We start from the raw sequence: 25738 nt of genomic DNA, 5'->3' as shown, positions 1-25738 counted from the left end.
AAATAGTGCATTTACATCTACAGATTTCCCTGTGAGCATTGCTTTAGCTACATTTTGTAAGTTTTAGTATGTTTTGTTCTTATTTTCATTCATCTCTATTTCTAATTTCTCTTTCATTTCTTTTTTAATACATTGATTATTGCTAAGGAGTGTGTTGTTAAATTTCTACAAATTTTACAAATTGCCTTCTTTTATTGCTTTCTAATTTAATTCTGTTGTGGTCAGAGAGCATATTCTGTATGAATTTAGTATGTCTAAATTTATTGAGGCATGCTTCATGAGCTAGAAAAATTCCATATGCACCTGAGGAGATTGTGTATTCTACTGATGTTGGGTAGAAAGTTCTGTAGATGTCTGTTATGTCTAGTGGTTTATAGTGTTAAGTTTTCTCTTTCCTTATTGATCTTCTGCCTAGTTGTCCTATCCATTATTGAAAGTATTGTAATCTCTAAACATTACTTTTTGATTGAATTTATTAGGGTGACACTGGCAACCATTATTTTTGAGTTGTATATTTCATCCTTCAATTCTGTTGAGGTTTGCTTTCTGTATTTTTAGACTCTGTTTTTAGCGTACATGGTTATAATTGTCATATCTTCCTGATGGCTTGTCTTTTTAATATTATAATATTGTGATATATAGTAATTTACCATCATTACAATAATTATATAATCTTGTGTAATATTTTTTTGTTTTAACGTCTAATTTGTCTGACAATAATATAGTCATGCCATCTCTTTTACGGTTGTTGTTTGCTTGGCATATATTTTTCTGTTCTTTTAGCTTTAACCTATTTGTGTCTTTGAAAATGAAACATATCTCTGTAGACAGCATTACTTGGAGCATAAGTTTTCTAATCCAGTCTGACCAACTCTGCCTTTGGATTGGTTTGTTTAATCCATTCTCATTTAATGTTTTATTGATGTGGTTGGATTTACACCTGCTATTTTGATTTTTATTTTCTATGTGTCTCATGTCTTTTTCTCCTTTCCTGCTTTCTTTTTTATTAAGAGAATATTTTCTAGTGTTACATTTTAATCCCTTTAATTACTTTTTCACTTTTTTTTTTTTTGTATTTTTCTGAAGTTGGAAATGGCGAGGCAGTCAGACAGACTCCTGCATGCACCCGACCAGGGGGCGATGCTCTGCCCATCTGGGGCATCGCTCTGCCGCAACCAGAGCCATTCTAGCACCTGAGGCAGAGGACACAGAGCCATCCTCAGTGCCCCGGCCAACTTTGCTCCAATAGAGCCCCGGCTGCAGGAGGGGAAGAGAGACAGAGAGGAAGGAGAGGGGGAGGGGTGGAGAAGCAGATGGGCGTTTCTCCTGTGTGCCCTGGCCGGGAATCGAACCCGGGACTCCTGCACGCCAGGCTGATGCTGTACCGCTGAGCCAACCGGCCAGGGCAATATATTGTTTTTCATCAAAATTTGGGGAATTTTCAGCCATTAATACTTTTAAAATAGTTTTCTGCCCCTTTCTCCTCTCCTTTTAGTACTCCCATTACAAGTTTGTTTTTTTGTACTTAATGATATTTCACATTTCTCTGAGGCACTCTTCATTTTTCTTCATTTTTCTCTTTCTTTCTTTCTTTCTTTCTTTCTTTCTTTCTTTCTTTCTTTCTTTCTTTCTTTCTTTCAGATTTCATAATCTCCATTCATCTGTTGGCAATTTTTTAAGTTTATTGCTCATTTCTCCTGTCAGCTCACATCTGTTGACCCTCACTTATTGTACTTCTTTAACCCCAGAATTTTCACTTGGTTCTTTTTACAATATATAATTTCTGTCTCTTAATGGTATTCTCTTTGATGAGAAACTGTTATTGTACCTTCCTTTCACTCTTTAAACATTGGAGAAATGGAGAGAGGGAGCCCCCATCTCCTTGGCTACACTGACCTGGAATAGAGTATTCTGGGTAGAGTCTGTTACAGAGCTGGAGGCCAGGTGGGTCAGGGCATGGGTCAGGGCCCAGATGTCACAGACTTTCACTGTTCTTACTAAGATTTGGTCAGTTTTCTTGAGTTGTGTTTTTTAAACAGCTCTGTGCCTTTAGGACAACTTCCAGAGACTTTAACTTACTGGGTTTTTTTTAATAATTTGATTTTTATCAGTTAATTTATTGTTTTACTGAGTTCCTTACTATACCTTTTAAGAAGTTCTATCCACCTTCCATGCAATTTTTAAATTTATTTTGTTGTGATAAGAATAGTTAACATGAGATCTACCATTTTAACAAACATTTAAGTGTGCAATACAATATTTGTGGCTATAGATACAATGTTGTTATCAGATCTCTAGAATTTATCTTGCTTACTTAAAACTTTAATGTCCATTGATTAGTAACTATCCATTTACCACTCTCTCTGTCTCTGGAAACCAAAATTCTGTTTTTTAATTATATTTTAGATATTTCATATAAGTGTAATCATATAGTATTTATCTTTCTGTGACTGGCTTGGACACTTAGCATAAAGTCCCCAAGTTTCATCTGTGTTGCTACATATTTCAAAATTTTCCTTTTTAAGGCTAAATAGTATTCCATTGTACATATATACATTTTCTTTATCCACTCACCTGGTAATGGTCATTTAACTGTTTTTACCTCTTGACTGTAATGAGTAGTGCTATAGTGAACATGGGAGTGCAGGCACCTCATGAGATCCTGATTTCAGTTCCTTTGGATAAATACCCAGAAGTGAGATTGCTGGATCATATGGTAGCTCTGTCTTTAATTTTTTGAGGAACCTTTATATCATGCAGGCTTCAGCCGCCTGCTTTCAGCTGCTCTGGGAAGGCAGACAGAAGGGGCCCCATGGGTCACTTTACAATCTTCTTGAGGCTTTTTGCTGTGTGTTTCCTAGATCGAGTGGATGGCTCTTTTGGCATCTGTATAGTGAAGGATGACACCAAGATCAGCATTGAACCGTGAGTTGAAACAGACTCAGAACCTAAGTGTCCTTCCAAAGCAGGCTGCCTTTACCCTCCTTGCAGTCCAGTGTCAGTTTTTCCCAAGGGCTCCTGTGTCACAGGGGAGTCAGGTGGCTACAGAGCCTCCCCAGGAGAGAAGTGGTGGATTACTCTAGGTACAGGGGGACATTTCCTCAGTATTCCTCTGTCCAGACATAGCATAGTTAGGCCCATTGGGAAAGAAGGCCCAAGACCCTGGGGTTCTAGGCAGATTTGATGATGGCATAGTGCAGAGCCCTCAAGTATCTGTGAAATGTGGCCTTGGATGTAGGAGTATGCCAGGTATCAGTATGTACCTCCTCTGTCCTAGACCCCAAGAGACACCTGAGGCCAGAAATCTGGCAATAAAAGAAATTGGAGGAAGGAAGGTAGGATCCCTTGAGAGGTTTCTAGAATCCTGCATGGGTCTCTCGGGTGACCAAAACTGAGCACGTCTAAGATGGTAGAGGGTTTCCACAATCAGGGCACACCGGGCATCTCTCTTTTATTTTCCACCTTGGGCACATGTATGTCTTGCATGTCTGTGTATGTGACCTCATTTTAGACACATCAACATAGGAAGCCGGTTTCAGGCTGAGATCCCGGAGCTCCAGGACAGATCGCTGGCTGCAATTGATGAGCCTTTGGCTTCTCTGGTTTGGAAGCCGTGGGGAGATGTGATGACCAACCTGGAAACGCAGGATCGAGGTGGCTGAGACATTGGGGCCAAATTCCCCAGGGCCCCCATCCCCATCTCCAAGGAGTTTCTCCTTCTAGTCTGCCCCCTGACTGAGAAACAGTGTCCCCTGGTGTGGGAGGGTCGAGGCCTTAGTCCAGTATGGCTTTTCTCATGCTCCTGTCTGCTGCCTCCACCTCTCCTCACACAGTAGCTGGCCAGGATGTCCAAAGCAGGTGCCCAGATCAGGGTTTCTACCCTTCCTCTTTGTCCCTCCCTTCCCTCAGCCTGCTTTTAACTGAAACATGAAGGAGATGGTGACAAGGAGCCCCCTCTCTGTGCTGTCGGAGAGCCTCCTCCCTAGCCCTTTCTCACTCCCCGTATCTCCTCTCCCTTGTGCTCTGCTGGGGTCACTTTTTGGAAACAGTGACTGAGCTCTGCAACGTGGCCTGCTCCAGTGTAATGCCAGGAGGGGGCACCAATCTGGAGCTTGCTCTGCACTGCCTGCATGAAGCCCAGGGCAACATTCAGGTGAGGGAGGCAGGGCAGGACTCGGAGAGCCCTGAGAAGCTCCCTGCTCTTCTGGCGCTGGGGCTCCAGGTGCAGGCCATGTGCCTTCTGGGGGGGGGGGGGTGCAGCTGTGAAAATGGGAGGAAGGCCACCCATTCTTCCCCTGTGGCTCTGGAATTGGTGTGGCCCTTGAATGCCATAGGGGAAATGAGCAGACATGGGCTGAGGAAACCAGTTACTTATTTGGGGAAAAGACAAGGCACCAGGGAGCCTTGTCTCCTCTGAGAGCTCCAGGGCCGGGGGAGGAGAGCCAGGTAGACCCAGACTCAGGTCCTATGCTGTCTGGTTTATCTATTGAGCTTTGTCATTTTATCAGAAACCCAAATATGAAAACCTCTGGTGCAACAGAAATACCTCTCCCTCCTCCAGGGCTCCTCCTTGCAATCCGGAGGTTTAGAAAATAAAAGTCCAATTCTGAGGAGTGGGAGAGGAAAAGTCAAATGGTCAAGTTAGGGACCCAAGAGGCAATGCCACAGTTCTGCTTTTCCTCAAGCTGAGAGGTGGTGGCTGGCACATAGTAGGTACTCAGCAGAGCATCACATATTTATTGGGGCCCACTGAGTTGCTGATGCTGTGTGACCCCGCTCCATATTTGGTGTAAGGGTTCGATGCTGCGATCTTGGAAATACTTAGTTTTTTAACAAAAGGACCCCACATTTTCATCTTCCATTGGGTCCTGTGGAATACACAGCTAGTCCAGACTGGGTTATGCTGATTCAGATAAATCCTCTTCACGGAGCTGATGATTTGGGAGAGCCAAAATAGGAAATATGCTTTAAAATTATTAAATAATGATTAGTGCTCTGAGGAAAATAAAGTGGGGCATTGGGCAAGGTCAGTGCTACTCAAAATGCTGGTGCTTAAAGAAATAAGGAGCTCGTGCAGATTAAATCCATGCACTAAACCTTCATTAAGAAATTCTTGCTATGTTCCTGGCTCAGTGGATAAAGTGTCATCCCGGCTCACCAGAAGTCATGGATTCAACTGCCAGTCAAGACACATACGAGAAGTTATCAATGAGTGCACAACTAAATGGCACAACTATGTGGAACAATGAGTTGATGCTCTCTTTCTTCTGTTCCCTCTCTCTCTCTCCCACTTTCCCTCTCTCTCCCTCCCTCCCTCATCACCCCTCTCTCTTCCATCCTCCCTCTCCCTTCCACCCTCTCTTCCCCTCTCTCTTTCTTCGTTTCTCTCAAATTAATGGAAAAATTTAAAAAGAAAGAAAATCTTGCTATGATAAAATAGTCAGCTGCACCCTACAGTGTATATACTCAGTGATGTTATTGATGTAGTCAGGGTGCCCACAGACGGTTCACAGGTGGTGTCCAGGCCATGGACCAACCACACTTTAAGCAGCCCTGGGCTGGGGAAGGCTGCAAGTAGTTTTTGAATGAATGAGACAGTGAAGGTGGGCCTCTACCTCACCTTCCCTCCCTCAGTAGTAAGTAACTGGCCACTCCTCTTGTTCCAGGTTGCCCTGGAGACCCTCTTGCTCAGAGGACCCCAGAAGCCGCAGACTCACCCACTCACCGACTATCGCTACACAGGTGACTGGAGCAAGGTGCCACGTGGTTTTCTCCCTGCTGAGACCCCGTGAACCAGTTACCTGCTTGTGCCTCTTAGGGGCTCTGCCTCCCTTTCCAGAAGGGCCTGTCCTCTCCAGGGGTTGGCCCAGCCAGGAACGGGGTACTCCTGACCACGGAGAGGTGAAGGTGGGCTTAGGTTCAGTGGTTGAGTGCACCAGCTCTGGAGTCGGGGCCAGAGGCCCCCACTGGACCTTTGAAAGTCTCTTAAACCAATGGAAGCCTCAGTTGTTGTGTCTGTAAAGTGGGGATGGTAACGGTCCCTACCTGCTAAGGTTTTTGTGAGGACTGTGCGAGATAAGGCTGGTAAAGGGCATAGCAGAATGCCTGACACGTCATTGGTGCTCAGCAATAGTAGTTAAAACAAGAGAGTGGTCTGCGTTTCAGCCATGGCTGTGGTCCCAGACGAGAAATGTCTTTCCTCCTCCTGACCTTCTCTGATAGGTTCCGACGTCTGGACTGCCATGGAGAAGAGGCTCTTTAAGAAGGCGTACTGTGCCCACAAGAAGGACTTCTACTTGATACACAAGACGGTAAGGCACACCGGTGTAGACAAGGCCTTGCCGCACACCGCTGAGCTGAGCTAGAACTGATGAGCCTGTCGGGGTGACACTTTGCTCAGACTGTTTACTGTTTATAATCTTAAAAAGCCGCCCTGGCAGGATAGTTCAGTTGGTTTGCAGCACAGAGCTGGTCAGGGCACACACAGGAACAGGTGTTTCTGGCCCTCTCCCTTCCTCTCTCTTGCTAAAATCAATTTTAAAAACATTTTTTTAATTTTAAAAAGCCATTGTTGTGAACAACTCCAAATAGTACAGCAATGCATCGCATGCTCAAATAAAGCCCCGCACACCCCGCCACACAGTGCCACTGAGTGATAGCCTCTGGTTGTGCACTGGAGGCGTTTCTCTGCCTGTGCAGATCTTACACACTTATGTGTGCTTTAAAAAGGATGTCATACAGCCCTGACCGGTTTGCTCAGTGGTAGAGCATCGGCCTGGCGTGCAGGAGTCCTGGGTTCGATTCCCGACCAGGGCACACAGGAGAAGCGCCCATCTGCTTCTCCACCCCTCCCCCTCTCCTTCCTCTCTCTCTCTCTCTTCCCCTCCCACAGCCAAGGCTCCACTGGAGCAAAGTTGGCCCAGGCGCTGAGGATGGCTCTGTGGCCTCTGCCTCAGGCACTAGAATGGCTCTGGTCACAACAGAGCAGCGCCCCAGATGGGCAGAGCATCGCCCCTGGTGGGCGTGCCGGGTGGATCCCAGTCGGGCACATGCGGAGTCTGTCTGACTGCCTCCCCGTTTCCAACTTCAGAAAAATACGAAAAAAGAAAAAAAAAAAAAAGGATGTCATACTATACTTATATCAGTCTGGTTTTTTGTTCTCTTTAAAAACTTGATGGACACAAGTGTAAGATTTGATGTTTTGACATACTTATGTACCTGTAAAACCACCACCATGGATCCTATCCCTCACCCTGAAAATATCCTCCTGCCCTTGGTTCCTAGTCAGCTCCTTATCTACCTTGTGTCACTATAAGTTAGTGTGCAATTTGCGGAGCTTTATATAAATGGAAAATTGGACAGTATGTACTCTGCTTTATCTGGTTTCGTACAGTCAGCATAACTGAGATTTTTCATGTTGTGTGCCAATATTTCACTTTGTATTGCTGAGGAGTATTCCAGTGGGGAAATTTGGTTAACCATTCACCCGTTAATGCATCTGGGCAGTTTCTAGTTACTGGTGATGATAAATAAAGCTGCTGTGAACATTCACGTACAAGCCTTTGTATAGACACGTACCAGTGTGTGTGGGGTGAACACCTACGAGGGGAGTGAGTGGATGATATGGTCGGTATATGTTTGACATTTTAAGAAACTACCAAACTATTCTCCAAAGCAGTTGTACCATTTCATTTTCCCACCATCAGGGTACAAGAGTTTCAGTTGTTCCACATTCTCACCAACACAGTATGATCAGTCTTTCTAATTTTACCCATTCTAATGAGCATGCAGTGGTGTCTCATTGCAATTTATTAATTTTTCAACGGACTGTGCTTTTTGGTGTTGTACCTAAGCAATCTTTGCCTAACCCAAAATCACAAAGATTCCCCCTATGTTTTCTTCCAGAAGTTTTATAATTTTAAGTTTTCCATTATACCTATGACCCATTTGGTCATGGTGTATTGTCCTTTTTTTATATATATATTGTTGAATTGTATTTATTAACATTTCGTTTAGAATTTTTCATCTATGTTCTTGAAGGATACTGGTCTGTAACTTTCTTTCCTTCTAATATCTCTGGCTGTGGTATCAAGGTAATGCTGATCTTATATAATGAGTTGGGAAGTATTTTCTCTGCTTTAGTTTTTTTGGAAGTTTATTTAAAATTGCTTTTATTTCTTCCTTAAATATTTGTTAGTGAAACCACCAAGGCCTCGAGTTTTCTCTATAGGAAAGTTTTAAATTACAAGTTCCAATTCATTTGATTGATCCCGGGCTATCCAGGTTACCAGTGTCTTCTTTTTTTTTGTATTTTTCTGAAGCTGGAAATGGGGAGAGACAGACAGACTCCCGCATGCGCCCGACCGGGATCCACCCAGCACGCCCACCAGGGGCGAAGCTCTGCCCACCAGGGGGCGATGCTCTGCCCCTCCGGGGTGTCGCTCTGCCGCGACCAGAGCCACTCTAGCGCCTGGGGCAGAGGCCAAGGAGCCATCCCCAGCGCCTGGGCCATCTTTGCTCCAATGGAGCCTTGGCTGCGGGAGGGGAAGAGAGAGACAGAGAGGAAGGAGGGGGCGGGGGTGGAGAAGCAAATGGGCGCTTCTCCTATGTGCCCTGGCCGGGAATCGAACCCGGGTCCCCCACACGCCAGGCCGACGCTCTACCGCTGAGCTAACCGGCCAGGGCACCAGTGTCTTCTTGAGTGAGCTTTCGTAGTTTTCTCTTTCAAGGAATGTGGATATGTTTTTCTCCATTGTCTGATACAGTAGCATAAAGTTCATAATATTTTCATATTACCCTTTCTGTATCTGTAGATTATAGTGATGTCACCTCTTTCATTCCTCATATTGGTAATTTGTCTTTTTATTTTGATCATTCTGGCTAGAGGCTTATCAACTTTATTTATTGTTCTCAAAAAACAAACTTTTGGTTTTGTTGATTGTTTTCTAGCTGATTTCTGCTCTGTTATTATTTTCTTCTGCTTGCTTTGGGTTTAATTTGCTGTTTTTATGTTTATAAAGGCAGAAGCTAAGGTCACTGATTTGAGACCATCCTTCTTCCCTAGGATAGGTGTTTAGTGCTATGAATTTCCTTCAAAGTACTGCTTTGATTTGCTATGTTGCATTTTCATTTTTATTATTAATATTTTTAAAAGTTTTTTTATTGATTCATTAACTTATCACAGTCTATCTTCAAGCGATTGCTAACGCTTCATGTGCAGAATGAAAACCTTATAGTAGTGTACTTCCATTTCTCCTCCTGGCCATTATGCTGTTGTTGTTATGCATTTTATTTTACATGTTATTAACCCCACAATACATTACTATTATTTGTGTTTAATCAGTCAGTTGTTTTTCAGAGAGATTTAAGTAATAAGCCTCATGCATTTACCTATGTAGTCACCATTTTTGTTGCTCTGCATTCCTTTGTGTAGGTCTGTACTTCCGACTGGCATCATTTTCCAGAAGCAAATTAATGGAAATCATTTAACATTTACTGTAGTTCAGGTTTGCTAATAATGAATTCTCTCAGCTTGATATATCTGAAAGAGTCTTTATTTTGCCTTCATTTCTGAAAGATATCTTTACTAAATATAGAATTCTACCTTAACATTTTTTTCTCTCAGTAATTTAAAAATGTTCCTCTATTTTCTTCCTACTTTTTTTTTTTTCTTTCATTTTTCCAAAGCTGGAAACGGGGAGACAGTCAGACAGACTCCCGCATGCGCCCGACCGGGATCCACCCGGCATGCCCACCAGGGGGCGACGCTCTGCCCATCCGGGCATCGCTCTGTTGCGTCCAGAGCCACTCTAGCGCCTGAGGCAGAGACCACAGAGTCATCCCCAGCGCCCGGGCCATCTTTGCTCCAATGGAGCCTCGCTGCGGGAGGGGAAGAGAGAGACAGAGAGGAAGGAGGGGAGGGGTGGAGAAGCAAATGGGCGCCTCTCCTGTGTGCCCTGGCCGGGAATCAAACCCAGGACTCCTGCACGCCAGGCCAACGATCTACCACTGAGCTAACCAGCCAGGGCCTATTTTCTTCTTACTTTTATTTCCATCAATAAATGTATTCACTTTCTTTTCTTTCTTCTCTGTATATATAACATATCTTTTTTCTCTGGCTGGTGGTTTTTAGGAATTTCTCATTACCACTGGCTTTGAGCAATTTTACTATGATATAGTTTGGAGTAGTTTTCTTTATTTCTTTTCTTGTACTTGGGGTTTGTGGAGTTTTTTAGACCTGTGGCTTTATAGTGTTCATTAAATTGGGGGAAACATTATTTTTCAGATAATTTCTTGTGTCCCTCCCTTCTCCTCTGAAGACTCCACTTAGGTGTGTGTTGGGCTTCCTGCAGCTGTCCCACAGCCCACAGCTCACTGATGCTGTTTTCATTTTTACTGATTCTTTGTGTGTGTGTGTGTGTGTGTGTGTGTGTGTGTGTGTGTTTCATTTTGAAAGGCTTCCAGTTTTTGTATCTTCAGGTTCACTAATCTTACCTTCTGCAGTTTCTGTTCTGTTCTTAATTCCCAATGCAGTATGGTTTTCATCTCTAGAAGTTCTATATGGATCTCTTTTATATCCTCCATGTCTTTACTTTTTAAACACATATTATACAGTTACATTAACTTTTAATGTCCTTCCCTGCTAATTCTACCATCTGTTCATTCCAGGTTGATTCTGATGGGTTGATTTTTCTCCCCATTACATGTCATATTTTCGTTTTTGTAAGCTGGGTAATTTTACATTGGATTCCAGACAATTTGAATTTTAGCTTGTTTGGATTCTGGATATTTCTGCATTCTTATAAATATTCTTAAACTTGGTTCTGTGATATACTTACTTGAAAACAACTTTTTACTTTTGAGTATTGCTTTTAGAAATTTTTAAAGTTGGGATCAGAACAGCTCTTTGTCTAGAATTTATTATTTCTCATTACTGAGCTAGACCCTTCTCATTACACTATCAGTGCCCCAAGAATTGGGAGGTTTTCCACCCTGCTAGTGGGAACAGACACTATTCCTGGCCCTGTGTGAGTGAGGGGCGACTTCTCCTGAAATCTGCTTGGTGATTCTTTACCCAACTTTGGGTCATCCCCTCTTGTGCATGTGCTGGTCAGCACTTTGTTGAATGCTCGAGGGGAAGAAGGGAACCCTCTCCAGACTTCTGGAGCTTTTCTCCGTGCAGCTCCCTCCACTGCTGTACTTTTTCCTGTGGACTCTCACCACCATGGTCTCCCCAGATGCTCTGTCCTACTGCTGGTTCCTGCTGGACTCCCCTCCCTGGCCCATGGCCTGAACACATGCTCAAGGTAGTAAGCTGGGACTGTGGCACACCGCTTACAAAAATCGAGATATTTCAAAATGAATATGAAGTGATAAAATATCCCCTTATTTTTGCAAGCAGTATATTTTAGTTCTTTCTCACAGAAAAATACTTTTCTTGAGCAGTGCCTAGTGTCTTACCAACCATTGTTTAATATGCTTTGACTTTCTTTTTTTTTTTTTTTTTTTTTTTATATAATTTTATTTTTTTAATGGGGTGACATCAATAAATCAGGATACATATATTCAAAGATAACAAGTCCAGGTTATCTTGTCGTTCAATTATGTTGCATACCCACCACCCAAAGTCAGATTGTCCTCTGTCACCTTCTATCTTGTTTTCTTTGTGCCCCTCCCCACCCCCTATCCCTCTCCCATTCCCCCCTCCCCCCCGTAACCACCACACTCTTATCAATGTCTCTTAGTTTCACTATTATGTCCCACCTACGTATGGAATAATACAGTTCCTGTTTTTTTCTGATTTACTTATTTCGCTTCGTATCATGTTATCAAGATCCCACCATTTTGCTGTAAATGTTCCGATGTCATCATTTCTTATGGCTGAGTAGTATTCCATAGTGTATATGTGCCACATCTTCTTTATCCAGTCATCTATTGATGGGCTTTTTGGTTGTTTCCATGTCCTGGCCACTGTGAACAATGCTGCAATAAACATGGGGCTGCATGTGTCTTTACGTATCAATGTTTCTGAGTTTTGGGGATATATACCCAGTAGAGGGATTGCTGGGTCATAAGGTAGTTCTATTTTCAGTTTTTTGAGGAACCACCATACTTTCTTCCATAATGGTTGTACTACTTTACATTCCCACCAACAGTGTATGAGGGTTCCTTTTTCTCCACAGCCTCTCCAACATTTGCTGTTACCTGACTTGCTAATAACAGCTAATCGAACAGGTGTGAGGTGGTATCTCATTGCCGTTTTGATTTGCATTTCTCTAATAGCTAAAGAAGATGAGCATCTTTTCATATATCTGTTGGCCATTTGTATTTCTTCCTGGGAGAAGTGTCTATTCATATCCTCTTCCCATTTTTTTATTGGATTGTTTGTTTGTTTGTTGTTGAGTTTTATGAGTTCTTTGTATATTTTGGATATTAGGCCCTTATCTGAGCTGTCGTTTGAAAAAATCATTTCCCATTTAGTTGGCTTTCTGTTTATTTTGTTATCAGTTTCTCTTGCTGAGCAAAAACTTCTTAGTCTGATGTAGTCCCATTCATTAATTTTTGCCTTCACTTCTCTTGCCATTGGAGTCAAATTCATAAAATGCTCTTTAAAACCCAGGTCCCTGAGTTGAGTACCTATGTCTTCTTCTATGTACTTAATTGTTTCAGGTCTTATGTTTAGATCTTTGATCCATTTTGAGTTAATTTTTGTACAGGGGGAGAGACTGTAGTCCAGTTTCATTCTTTTGCATGTGGCTTTCCAGTTTTCCCAGCACCATTTATTGAAGAGGCTTTCTTTTCTCCATTGTGTGTTGTTGGCCCCTTTATCAAAAATTATTTGACTATATATATGTGGTTTTATTTCTGGAATTTCTATTCTGTTCCATTGGTCTGAGTGTCTATTTTTCTGCCAATACCATGCTGTTTTGATTGTCGTGGCCCTATAATAGAGTTTGAAGTCAGGTATTGAAATGCCCCCAGCTTCATTCTTTTTCTTTAGGATTGCTTTGGCTATTCAGGGTTTTTTATAGTTCCATATAAATCTGATGATTTTTTGCTCTATTTCTTTAAAAAATGTCATTGGAAGTTTGATGGGAATTGCATTAAATTTGTATATTGCTTTGGGTAATATAGCCATCTTGATTATATTTATTCTTCCTAGCCAAGAACAAGGTATATTCTTCCATCTCATTATATCTTTTTCGATTTCCCTTAACAATGGTTTATAGTTTTCATTATATAAGTCCTTTACATTCTTTGTTATGTTTATTCCTAAGTATTTTATTTTTTTTGTTGCAATCGTGAAGGGGATTATTCTTTTGAGTTCCTTCTCAGTTGTTTCATTGTTGGCATATAGAAAGGCTATTGACTTCTGTATGTTAATTTTGTATCCTGCGACCTTACTGTATTGGCTTATTGTTTCTAGTAGTCTTTTTGTGGATTCTTTGGGGTTTTCGATGTATAGTATCATATCATCTGCAAAAAGTGATACCTTTACTTCTTCTTTTCCGATATGGATGCCTTTTATTTCTTTGTCTTGCCTGATTGCTCTGGCTAGAACCTCTAGTACCACATTAAATAAGAGTGGAGAGAGTGGACAACCCTGTCTTGTTCCTGATTTAAGGGGGAAAGCCTTTAGTTTAGTGCCATTTAATATGATGTTAGCTGATGGTTTATCATATATGGCCTTTATCATGTTGAGATATTTTCCTTCTATACCCATTTTGTTGAGAGTCTTAAACATAAAATTGTGTTGTATTTTATCGAAAGCCTTTTCTGCGTCTATTGATAAGATCATGTGGTTTTTGTTCTTTGTTTTGTTGATATGGTGTATTACGTTAACCGTTTTACGTATGTTGAACCATCCTTGAGATTCTGGGATGAATCCCACTTGATCATGATGTATTATTTTTTTAATATGTTGTTGTATTCGATTTGCTAGTATTTTGTTTAGTATTTTAGCATCTGTATTCATTAGAGATATTGGTCTGTAGTTTTCTTTTTTTGTGCCATCCTTGCCTGGTTTTGGTATGAGGGTTATGTTGGCTTCGTAAAATGTGTTTGGAAGTATTGCTTCTTCTTCAATTTTTTGGAAGACTTTGAGTAGAATAGGAACCAAGTCTTCTTTAAATGTTTGATAAAATTCGCTGGTATAGCCGTCAGGGCCTGGACTTTTATTTTTGGGGAGGTTTTTAATGGTTTTTTCTATTTCTTCTCTACTGATAGGTCTGTTTAGGCTTTCTGCTTCTTCTTGACTCAGTCTAGGAAGGTTGTATTTTTCTAGGAATTTATCCATTTCTTCTAGGTTGTTGAATTTAGTAGCATAAAGTTTTTCATAGTATTCTACAATAATTCTTTGTATATCTACGGTGTCCGTGGTGATTTCTCCTCTTTCATTTTGGATTTTGTTTATATGAGTTCTTTCTCTTTTTTCCTTGGTAAGTCTTGCCAAGGGTTTGTCAATTTTGTTGATCTTTTCAAAGAACCAGCTCCTTGTTCTATTAATTTTTTCTATAGTTTTTCTGTTCTCTAATTCATTTATTTCTGCTCTGATTTTTATTATCTCCTTTCTTCGGCTGGTTTTGGGTTGTCTTTGTTCTTCTTTTTCTAGTTCCTTAAGGTGGGAAGTTAAGTGGTTCACTTGGGCTCTCTCTTGTTTGTTCATATATGCCTGAAGTGATATGAACTTCCCTCTTATCACTGCTTTTGCTGCATCCCATAGATTCTGATATGTCGTATTGTCATTTTCATTAGTCTGTATATATCTTTTGATCTCTGCACTTATTTCTTCTTTGACCCATTCATTTTTTAAAAGTATGTTGTTTAGTTTCCACATTTTTGTGGGATTTTTTTCCTCTTTTTTGCAGTTGAATTCTAGTTTCAAGGCTTTATGATCAGAAAATATGCTTGGTACAACTTCAATTTTTCTGAATTTGCTGATGTTGTTTTTGTGGCCCAACATATGGTCAATTCTTGAGAATGATCCATGTACACTGGAGAAAAATGTATACTCAGTCACTTTGGGATGAAATGTCCTGTAGATGTCTATCATATCCAGGTGCTCTAGTGTTTTGTTTAAGGCCACTATGTCTTTGTTGATTCTCTGTTTGGATGACCGATCTAGAGCCGTCAGCGGTGTATTGAGGTCTCCAAGTATGATTGTATTTTTGTCAGTTTTTGTTTTAAGATCAATAAGTAGCTGTCTTATATATTTTGGTGCTCCTTGGTTTGGTGCATATATATTAAGAATTGTTATGTCTTCTTGATTCAGTGTCCCCTTAGCCATTATGAAATGGCCATTTTTGTCTCTGAGTACTTTTCCTGTCTTGTAGTCAGCATTATCCGATATGAGTATTGCTACACCTGCTTTTTTTTGGATGTTATTTGCTTGGAGTATTGTTTTCCAGCCTTTCACTTTGAATTTGTTTTTATCCTTGTTACTTAGATGAGTTTCCTGTAGGCAGCATACAGTTGGATTTTCTTTTTTAATCCATTCTGCTACTCTGTGCCTTTTTATTGGTGAGTTTAATCCGTTTACATTTAGTGTAATTATTGATACTTGTGAGTTCCCTATTGCCATTTTATATCTTGCTTTCTGTTAGTTTTGTGTCTTGTTTGATCCTTCTCTTTTGTTTTTCTATCTTTTGTTTTTATTTGGTTGTATTCCATACATCTTTCCACTGTTGCTATCTTTTTTATCTCATGTGCTTCTGTGGTGGTTTTTTCAATGGTGGTTACCTTTGAATAATGAAAAGGGTCCCTACCCTGTTCATTGTAGCGAACTATTTTGTGAGTACTTTTGCATTCCATCGTCCTTTGCTACTGTTAATCTCCATCTTCTCCCCCTCTTTCTTTTTGTTGTTGTCACAGTTTAAATTTGGTTTTATTGTGTTCTTCTTGGAGCTTTTACTTGTGGCTCTGTTTTTTTTTTTGTTCTTTGTATCTGATTGGAGAACCCCCTTTAGTAATTCCTGGAGTGGGGGTTTTCTGATGATAAATTCCCTCATCTTTTCTGTATCTGTGAATGTTTTTATTTCTCCTTCATATTTGAAGGATAGCTTTGATGGGTATAGTATTCGTGGCTGAAAGTTCCTCTCTTTCAGGACTTTAAATATTGGGGTCCACTCTCTTCTAGCTTGTAGAGTTTCTGCTGAGAAATCTGATGATAATCTAATGGGCCTTCCTTTATATGTTGTATTCTTCTTTTCCCTGGCTGCCTTGAGAATTTTTTCTTTGCTGTTGGTTTGTGTCAATTTCATTATGATATGCCTTGGAGTAGGTTTGTTGGGGTTAAGAAAACTTGGAGTTCTGTTTGCTTCTTGAACTTGAGGCTTTAGTTCTTTCCACAGGCTTGGGAAGTTCTCATCTATTATTTGTTTGAGTATGTTCTCCATTCCATTTTCTCTCTCTTCTCCCTCTGATATACCTATTATTCTTATGTTATTCTTTTTGATGGAGTCAGATAATTCTTGTAGGGCTATCTCATTTTTTTTTATTTTTGAGTCTCTTTCTTCTTCTCTCTGTTGTGCCTCAAGTTGCTTGTCTTCTATTTCACTAATCCTCTCTTCTATCTGACCTGTTCTATTAGCTAAGCTTGTTACTTCGTTTTTCAGCTCGTGAATTGAGTTTTTCATCTCTGTTTGATTTGTTTTTATAGTTTCAATTTCCTTGGACATATATTCTTTGTGTTCATTGAGTTGTTTTCTGAGCTCCCTAAATTGCCTTTCTGTGTTTTCTTGTATATCTCGGAGGATTTTTAGGATTTCTATCTTGAATTCTCTGTCATTTAGCTCCAAGGTTTCCAATATATTAAATTTTTTCTCCATAGATTTTTCCTCATCTAGCTGTGTTACCTCTCTTTCTTTTGTATCCATGATATTCGATTTTCTCTTCCTTAATGGCATCTGAGGGTGGTTTTGTTGATAGTATTAATGAGATTTAATACAGAATAAAAAGTTTCAAAAAAATAATAAAAAAAAAATCGAAAAGAGTTGTTTTTTTTAAAAAAAAAATTAATAATGAAATAAAGAAAAATAAAATAAAATAAAAATTTAAAAAAAAAAAAAAAAAAAAAAGGAAATTATTCCCCCCCTCCTTTTTTCCTCTCCTCTCCTCTCCCCTCTTTCTTGATAAAATCTTGTGGTGGACTGTGAATTATAACAAACAATGCCTGTGATGGAGGGCCTGAATTGGGGAAAAGTAATAAAGGGGCAAAAAAAAAAAAAAAAAAAAAAAAAAGAAAGAAAAAAGAAAAAAAAGAGCGTATGGACCCACAAAAAGCAAATAAGGAAAAAATTTGGGTCAAGAATAAAATGATTTGCTTTTAGGTGTTGGTTGTCTAAGAGTTATGATGAGAGGATTAAGAGGAAAACGGAAAAATGGGGGGACAAATTAAAAAATTACTATTGTATTTAGTGGAACAAGAACTAGATAATATGGAGAGCCAGGGATGGGAGCACTGCTAGTGAGTTAAAAAGGTGAAGTAAAAACCCCCCAAAATGCCACAAACATAAGTTTGAGTCCCAGATAAGATAATTTGTTTGTTATTGAGGTTTGAATGAGAGGAGATGTAAAGGAAAAAGGAAGAAACTAATATAGAGGGAGAAAAGAAAGAGAGAGAGAGAGAGAGAAAAAAAAAAGAGGGAACCACTAAAAGAAGAAAAAAGAAAGGAGAGAGAGAGAGAGAGAGTTAAGGGTTTTGGAGTGCAACCCTCATAGAGAGAAAGGAAGAGAAGAGAAAAGATAATGGGAGATGTAACACTTATGGGTAGTGTAGTTCAAGGAGAGGAGAGAGTAAGACCGGTAGAGAGTTAATCGGCCAAATTGGAGGAGGAAAAAAAAAAGTATCAAGGATGAAGATAAGAGAAACAAACGAACAAATATAATAAAATGGGATAGGTTATAAAGTCTGCAGATTATTCTTGATTTTGAGAGGTTATCTTCTTGCTTTTTCTTTTCTCTCCCTCTTCCTGGTCGGTGACTCTGTACCCCGGGTTTTGCCCCTCTGCCACGCTCAGGTGGAGGTTTGCAGTTGATAAGTCTCTATGGCAATGTCATGTATTGTGCTTTAGTCTCGTTGGCAGTTGAGGCTATTAGCATTTATAGGCTCCGACAGTGAGAGAGTCCGTGTTCCTGGAGCCTTTCTCCTAGTCTTTCCTTCCTCAATTAGTAGCCTGATAATCCAGCTATGGGGTTGCTGCTGCCTCTGCCTGGATAGTAAGAGGCTCAAAGAGCTGGCAACTCCCCACTCTATTTCCACTCAGCACAGGGCTCTGGGTAAGGCTCAGTCAGTCAGAGCTGCTAGTATAATCAGGCGGGCTTTCCACCCACTCACAGACCTCTGGCTCTGCCACTCTGTCCGGTAACACAAGCGGGTGCCCACTTCCGGGGCGCTTGGAGAAAACGCTCACTCACTGGCTGCGCGCGCAGACCAGGATATCCGGCCAGCAGTCTCACGCTCTGAGTGAAACCCCCGACCGCAGGGAAAAGTTGCAGCGTTGGAATTGAGTCTCGCTCCGTCCCCGGGCGCGGCTTTTGCAAGGCGCTGGGGCGGCCCGAGATTCCGCTTTGGCCCACACAAAGGCCCCTGACTCTGCTCCTCTGTGCGATGACACGGGCGCGCACTGCCGAGGCACTCGGAGGAATCGCTCACTCCTTATCTGCGTGCGCAAACCAGGATATGAGGCCGGCCGCTTTCCCTCTGAGTGAAACACCCTCGGCAAGGAAAATCTCCACCGTTGGAATTAGTTCTCCCTCCCGTGCATGGCTTTCCCAGGGCGCTGGGGCTGCCCAGAGACTCTGCCCTCGGCCCACAGAAAGGCCTCTGACCCTGCCTCTCCGTGGGGCAACACGGGCACTGACTCCCGGGGCCTAGGAAGAAATCTCTCGCCCACTAACTGCGCACCAACCAGGAGACCGGGTAAAATGGCCGCGCCGCTTGTCTTTCTTTGTTTGGGTTTGGCGCGAGTGTTAGCTTGTATTGCCCGGGTTGCCACAGGATCAGATTTTCCTCGGCTTGGATCTCCGTGCCACAGCCTGGTTCGGCCGTTTGTATTCATCCCCTTTGCCCGCCTCAGTTTCTATATTCACAGTTACCAGAGAAAGCCGCCCTGTTTAGGTTAGTGAGGAAGGCGGAGCATTTCTTACTCCCTATTTCCTTCGGGGTTTGGTTATATATTTAGCCAATTTTTCACTCAATCATACCTTTGGGTGTATTGCGAAGCATCTGGAAGCTCCAAGTATAGGTTTTTCTGTTTCTGGTTGAAGATCTTGTTGAGTTTTGGGGGAGATTTATCGGTATCGCTTCCTACCCCGCCATTACTCTGACGTCGGGACTCGCTTTGACTTTCTTGTAATTGTTTTGGATGAGAAAGTAAGTCTGGTTCAGTTGTCCCATCTTATTTGGAAACAGACATCCAACTTTGTTTTAACCTAGGGATATCTCTTAGTCAGAGGATGTACTGTTTTGACTCCTAGTTTCTGAACACACACAAAGCTGAAAAAAATTCAGATGGAGAAAGTATTTTCCAAAGTGGTGAGATGGCTGATTTAATTTTCCTGAATTTTCTTTCTAGAGCAATTAAACATTTCCATTCTGTTTTGGTTTTTACAGAAAATTTTGTTAATGAGATCACTTCTTAGTGGAAGGAGGAGCAACTGGTGGGGTCTGAATGCCCCAGGATCAAACTATACCTTCAAAACCTCTTCCACCCTGGCCAGTTGGCTCAGTGGTAGAGCGTCAGCCCAGTGTGTGGATGTCCCAGGTTCAGTTCCCAGTCAGGGCACACAGGAGAAGTGACTGTCTGCTTTGCCACCCCTCCCCCTCCCCTCCTCTCTCTCTCTCTTCCTTTCTCTCTCTCTCTCCCCCTCCTGCAGCCATGGCTCGAATAGTTCAAGTAATTTGGCCCCGGGAGCTGAGAATATTCCCCTGGCCTCACCTCAGGCACTAAAAATAGCTCCATTCAGAGCAACAGAGCAGCAGCTCCAGATGGACAGCATCGCCTCCTAGGGAGCTTTCTGGGTGGATCCCAGTCAGGGTGCATGCGGGAGTCTGTATCTCTGCCTCCCCGCCTTCCTGCCGCCCTGCCTCTCACTTAACAAAACTTCTTCCTCCATTCGAGGGCTGCTTTCCTCAGTACAATAGGGCTCTGCTTGGCTATTGCAGAGGCTGCGTGATATCCACTGCGTAAGGGCATTTGCTTTCATTAGTCCTGGTTGATAAACATGTGGCCCTTAGGCATGATGTCACGAAGAGCATCCTATAGTGTGCCTTTATGTGCATCTTCTCACAGGGAAGGGTTGGGATGGCCTTGCTACTCAGAGCTTGCAGAGCTAGATGTCTGGTCTCTGGTGGCTTCAGTGCGAAGCTCTCCTCACCTGGGAGGACTTTGTGATCTCTGCCCCTTGTAGTGAATAGGCCAGCCAAGCCAAAAGAGGGAGGGTTTCCAAGTGGTGGCTGGGGGCTGCCCAGGGCCAGTTTCTGTTTTTTTCTCACTAGATCCAGACAAAGACTGTAGCCCAGTGTGTTGAGTATTACTACATCTGGAAAAAAATGATCAAATTTGACTGCGGCAGAGCCCCAGGGCTGGAAAAGAGGCTCAGGAGAGAGCTGGATGAAGCAGACAGAACAGAAGCAAAGGTAGAGGGTCGTGGGGGGTCTGGAGTCCAGTGCTGATCTGAGTGTCCCCTGCCCACCCAAGTTGGGAGCTGGAGAGGGTGCCCTGCGGGAATGGTTTCCCTGCAGAGGACCCTTGTGCCCCAGATCCCTATAGCTGCCTTGTAAGGGTGGAGTCAGCACCCTTAGGTACGTGGTTTCTGTTCCCTCTGCAGGTCACTTGCAGCCCTCGAGAGAGACCCAGCCACCGTCCAACCCCTGAGTTAAAGATAAAGACCAAGAGTTACAGGAGGGAATCCATCCTCAACTCCAGCCCCAACACCGGCCCCAAGCGGGCCCCCGAGCATCCCGGGAGCACAGAGGGCCAGAGCGTTTTTCCCTGCAGAGAGTGCGAGAGGTACCAGACTCTTCCCTGGCTGTACTCACACCACTGACCTCGGGGCACCCTGCCTCCCCCTGCTCTGACCCGTGTCCTCTGCTGACTTCCCAGGGTGTTTGACAAGATTAAGAGTCGAAATGCCCACATGAAGCGGCACCGGCTTCAGGACCACATGGAGCCCGTCGTCAGGGTGAAGTGGCCAGTGAAGCCCTTCCAGCTGAAGGAGGAGGGAGAGGAAGAGGAGATAGGAGCTGACATCAGCCCCCTGCAGTGGTGATTCCTGGACAAATGGCTAGTCGGGGCAAGGCAGCAGTCAGGATGGGGACCTCCAGCCCTGTCATGTCTCCCTTTGGCCTCTCCCAAGATGTTTGGAGCACCCTTCTTCCTCCTCCAACCCTCACTGTCTGCCATGGGCCCACCCAGCAAGCAGACACAGTGGGCGTTTGGCCATGAGTAGGCAGGAGAAGCACACAGCCATCAGACAGCTGTGAAGTCCCTGTCGGCCGGTGCCAGAGGCTCCAGTCTCTATAGTAATGGTCTTTCCCCTTCTTTCGATTCCACTCGTGAGCGGGAAGGTGGGGGGGAGTGAACAGGTTAGATCTGGGTAGCTCTCAAATCTTAGTTTCAGTTTTGGGGTTTGGTTCTATCGTTAGGGAAGGCCCAGCTGTAGAGAATCAGTAGGAAGATACCTTCATGGCCACCACGTTGGGGCCTCCACTGGGGGGGTCTCTCTGCATTCCAAATTCAGTCCCTAGTCTTGCAATGACTTGTACATTGTTATGTTTTTTTGTACGTGTCGACTTGTAAATCTTATTAAATTGGGTTGTTGAGCAGCTGTCTTCTGGGTTCCCTGGCTGTTTGATCCAACAGAGGCTTTTGAGTCCCTGCCACTTGCGGGGGCCGCGGAAAGCAAACTAGGCCCTTGCCCTGGAGGAGCCGGGGCCTCGTACATTCATTCAGAAAACACATGCCCTCATGTGTACCGGGCAGTGCCCAATACAAGTGTTGGGGATGCAGTGACACCAGACGGACAAGGTCCCTTTTTGCCCATGCAGCTCACATTTTAGAAGCAGGACGGTAGCAGAAGTAAATAAGCAAAAAGGAGATTTTTAGATATTGATCATGGGTGTGCTTTTGGCCACAAATAACAGAAGAGTGAGCGTAGGTTTAAGCAGTCGGCCATACGCTGGTTCCAGCAGCCCAGTGGTGAAGTGAGCACTGCCAGGAGTGGCCAGCCTCAGTATGTGGCTGCAGCAGCCGCAAGAACCAGTCTTCCTACACAGGGGAGAGAGCATGTCCCTGCCTTCCTTGTGTCCCTTTTTAAGAGGGAGGAAAGCTGTAGCAGTCCCCAGCAGGCTGCCCCCATGTCTCATCGGCCAGACCGTAGCCTGTGCTTATTTCTAAACTGATCCTGAGAATCAGTGGGAAGGCAATGGCCACAGTTACCCTGGACTCTCAGGATGTATCTTAAGGACTGGGGAAAACCAGTATGCTCCCTCAAGTTTGCTGCTGAAATTCTGTTTGCCAGGAAAAGAAGAGGCTGCAGAAATTACTACTGGGCAGGCCGACACCACAAAGTGACATGAAGAAAATAAAGCATGGCTGAGATCCTAGGGAGTGGCCTAGGTGTGACAGTCACTGTTGGGAGGGTGGCCGGGGAAGGCCCCTCGGAGGTGGCTGCTGAAGCGTGGATTCAGGCAATGGAACAGCAAAGCACAAACTGCTGCAGGAAACCCACGGACCGTGTCTCAGCAGAACCTCCCAGGCTGCCACGTAGAGATTGGAGTAGGCAAGATTAGAGGCCTACAAGGTAGGAGGTCAAGGTAGGATGATGGTGACCACAGCTGGTGTTCAGGATGCATCTTAGACATAGACTTAGACTTGTTGATGGGTCACACATCTTGGGGAGAGGTGGTAAAGAAAGGACAGACCAAGGCCAGAGTGGGAGGTGTGGTCTTGAACAGCTGAGAACACGTCACTAACTCAGATGGGGAAGAGGGACATGTCAGAGGACTGATTTCATCAGAGCACATGATTGTGTCTCTAATAGTGTGTGCTGTGTTCTCAGGGACTAGCAGGTAACGGAAGGTAGAGGAGTGTGTCAGGAGGTTTCACAGAGTGGCCACAGTGGAGCGAATGTTTAGAGATGAGGGAGGAGGGGCAGAGGCGGAAGTGGTGTTTGAAGCAGAAGGGGCATTGTGGTTAAGGGAAAGGGCTCAGGTGTCTGGTGAACCAGAACTTACCATCTGGCTCCTCCTCCTGTGACCTTTCCCTGGTTAAGCCTTAGTTTTCTCACTCCATAAAATAGATGGACAGTACCTACCCCCCTGTATCTGTTAAATGAGAAAATGTAAAGTACTTGGCAGGGTGCACCATGGGAACTGAGCACCTACTATTTAATGAGCACTCAGGCGATACTATTACTGTTTGGATCCCACCCTAAACCACAAGTTAAACTTGATGTCTCTGGAAATAAAAGACTCTGGCTTAAAGGGGTTGGGTGGTGTTATCTATTGCCATATAACAAATTACCCTGAAATGTAACAGCTTAAAACAAATGGGAGCTCTTATTATACTTCTGCTTAGACGGACACAGAACCGAAACTGTTTGTGGTAATCCAGACTCACCCCCACTTGATCTGTGGACAGACAATGGCAACCACAAGTGGGTGGTCTGGGAGTCTAAGAACAGAATTGGGTGAAGGTTTCTTGTGCCTTGCCCTCCTCAGACAAGCCCAATCTTCAGCCCTGCACCCAGATAATAGTTTTATCAACCAGCAGTCCCCGAATTATCTACATTCTAATTAATCTGGGTGGGAGAGGGAAAAGATTCTATAAAAGAACAAAACAAAACATATGTGTATACATACAGATAGATTCCTGCACCCTGCGAAGACTTTCAGAATGGGCATCACTGGAGGTAGAGCCCTGGGACTTTAATTCTTTTTCTTTAATTTAATTTAATTTTTTTGTGACAAAGAGAGAGACAGAGAGAGGGACAGACAGGAAGGAAGAGAGATGAGAAGCATCAATTCTTCAGAGGGACAGACAGGGAGGAAGAGAGATGAGAAGCATCAATTCTTCATTGTGGCACCTTAGTTGTTCATTGATTGCTTTCTCATATGTGCCTTGACCCAGGGGGCTACAGCAGACCAAGTGACCCCTTGCTCAAGCCAGTGACCTTGGGCTCAAGCTGGTGAGCTTTGCTCAAAACAGATGAGCCCGTGCTCAAGCTGATGACCTCGGGGTACTCAAACTTGGGTCCTCTGCGTCCCAGTCCAATGCTCTATCCACTGCACCATGGCCTGGTCAGGCTTGAGTTCTTTTCTTAAAAACCTTTCTTAGGATAGTTTTTAGAAATTTCAGGAAAATAGTATAAAAAATTCCCATATACCCTACACCCAGTCCTATTATGAACATTTTCCATTAGTATGGTATATTTGTTACAGTATCTTACATTAACTAAAGTCCATACTTTATTCATATGTCCTTTGTTTTTACTTCATGTCCCTCTTCCGTTTCAGGATCTCACTGGGACACCACAGTACATTTAGTAGTCATGCTTTCTTTGGCTTCTTGTGGCTATGACAGACTTTATTTTTTAGGACAGTTTTGAGGAGTCCTGATCAAGTATCCTGGAAAATGTGCCTCAATTTGTTTAATACTTTTCTCATTATTATACTGGAAGGAAGACCACAGAAGTGAAATGCCATTTTCATTACATTTTATTAAGAGCGATATGTCACATATACTATCAATGTGACATATCGCTGTTGATGTTAACCTCAATCACCTGGCTGACAATATCAGGCATCTCCACTGTAAACTTAGTCCTCTCTCCTCTCCTCCCCCCTTCCCATATTGTATTCTGTGGAAGTAAGTCGCTGCTCAGTCCACACTTAAGAATTGAAGAATTACGCTCCACCTTATTTGGAATTATTCTGCACGGAATATTTGTTCTTTCCCAGTTAGTCATTTATATAAGCAGGGACTCATGGATATTTTATACATTGAGTTATAATCCACTACTACTTTATTTTGCTCAAATTGTTCCAGCTTTGGCCATTAGGAGCTTTTTTGGTTGGCTCCTGTGTCTCCTTGACATACCCCATTGTGTGTGTGTGTGTGTGTGTGTGAGAGAGAGAGAGAGAGAGACAGACACAAGCACAGATACACACTTCCTTTCTGGCACCACAAGATGTTCCAGTCCTAGAATCAGTCATTTATCCAAGGAACCCTGGTTCCTTTTATTGGAGAATGGTATTAAAAACTACGATCTGGGCACTAGTGTGCTCGAATCTGAATTTTTCTTTTTAACATTCTCCAGCTATTTTTCTTTTTATGAAACCAGAGTTAAGAGAAACTGCTGTCAAGTACTTCCCTGGCCTTCCCAAGTCAGTTTCAGCATCCCTCAGCAGAGGGCGCAAAGAAAGGTTTCCTTCTTGCAAAGTGAAAGAGAACGACTCCAGATAAGGAATGGAGGCGGAGTTCTGCGCAAGAGAACTGTCAAATCCGGGCGTAGGCGGGCCACGTCTTCCGACAGAGGCTAGGAATTGTCACGTGAGGGTCAGCGATCGAGCCAACTAGGGCCAGAAAGGGTGCGGGGCGGGTCCTCGGCAGTAGAAAATACAATTAGTTTATACGGCATCACCCAGGGTGTTACGCGGAGCAACCGGAAAAAAAGTGGGATGTCGTACGAAATGTATGCGCATGCGTTGGAGTACTGGGTCGCCGATTGGAGGCCA

General features: G+C 43.2%; 1 protein-coding gene across 2 annotated transcripts in view; it reads left to right on the top strand.

Moving 5' to 3' along the window:
* The window catches only part of ZNF541 (zinc finger protein 541), a 57636-nt gene extending 36366 nt beyond the window's left edge, over positions 1-21270 (top strand). For both annotated transcript variants that reach the window (XM_066371887.1, XM_066371888.1), the window contains 8 exons: positions 2862-2925; positions 3512-3654; positions 4050-4153; positions 5667-5742; positions 6223-6311; positions 20498-20638; positions 20830-21011; positions 21105-21270. In XM_066371887.1, coding sequence (XP_066227984.1) covers positions 2862-2925; positions 3512-3654; positions 4050-4153; positions 5667-5742; positions 6223-6311; positions 20498-20638; positions 20830-21011; positions 21105-21270 — 965 coding nt within the window. The remainder of the gene's footprint in view (positions 1-2861; positions 2926-3511; positions 3655-4049; positions 4154-5666; positions 5743-6222; positions 6312-20497; positions 20639-20829; positions 21012-21104) is intronic.
* Positions 21271-25738: the final 4468 nt, after the last annotated feature.

This window comes from Saccopteryx leptura, chromosome 3, assembly GCF_036850995.1.
Source record: "Saccopteryx leptura isolate mSacLep1 chromosome 3, mSacLep1_pri_phased_curated, whole genome shotgun sequence".
Taxonomy (NCBI): domain Eukaryota; kingdom Metazoa; phylum Chordata; class Mammalia; order Chiroptera; family Emballonuridae; genus Saccopteryx; species Saccopteryx leptura.
This window is presented reverse-complemented; position numbering and strand designations above follow the sequence as displayed.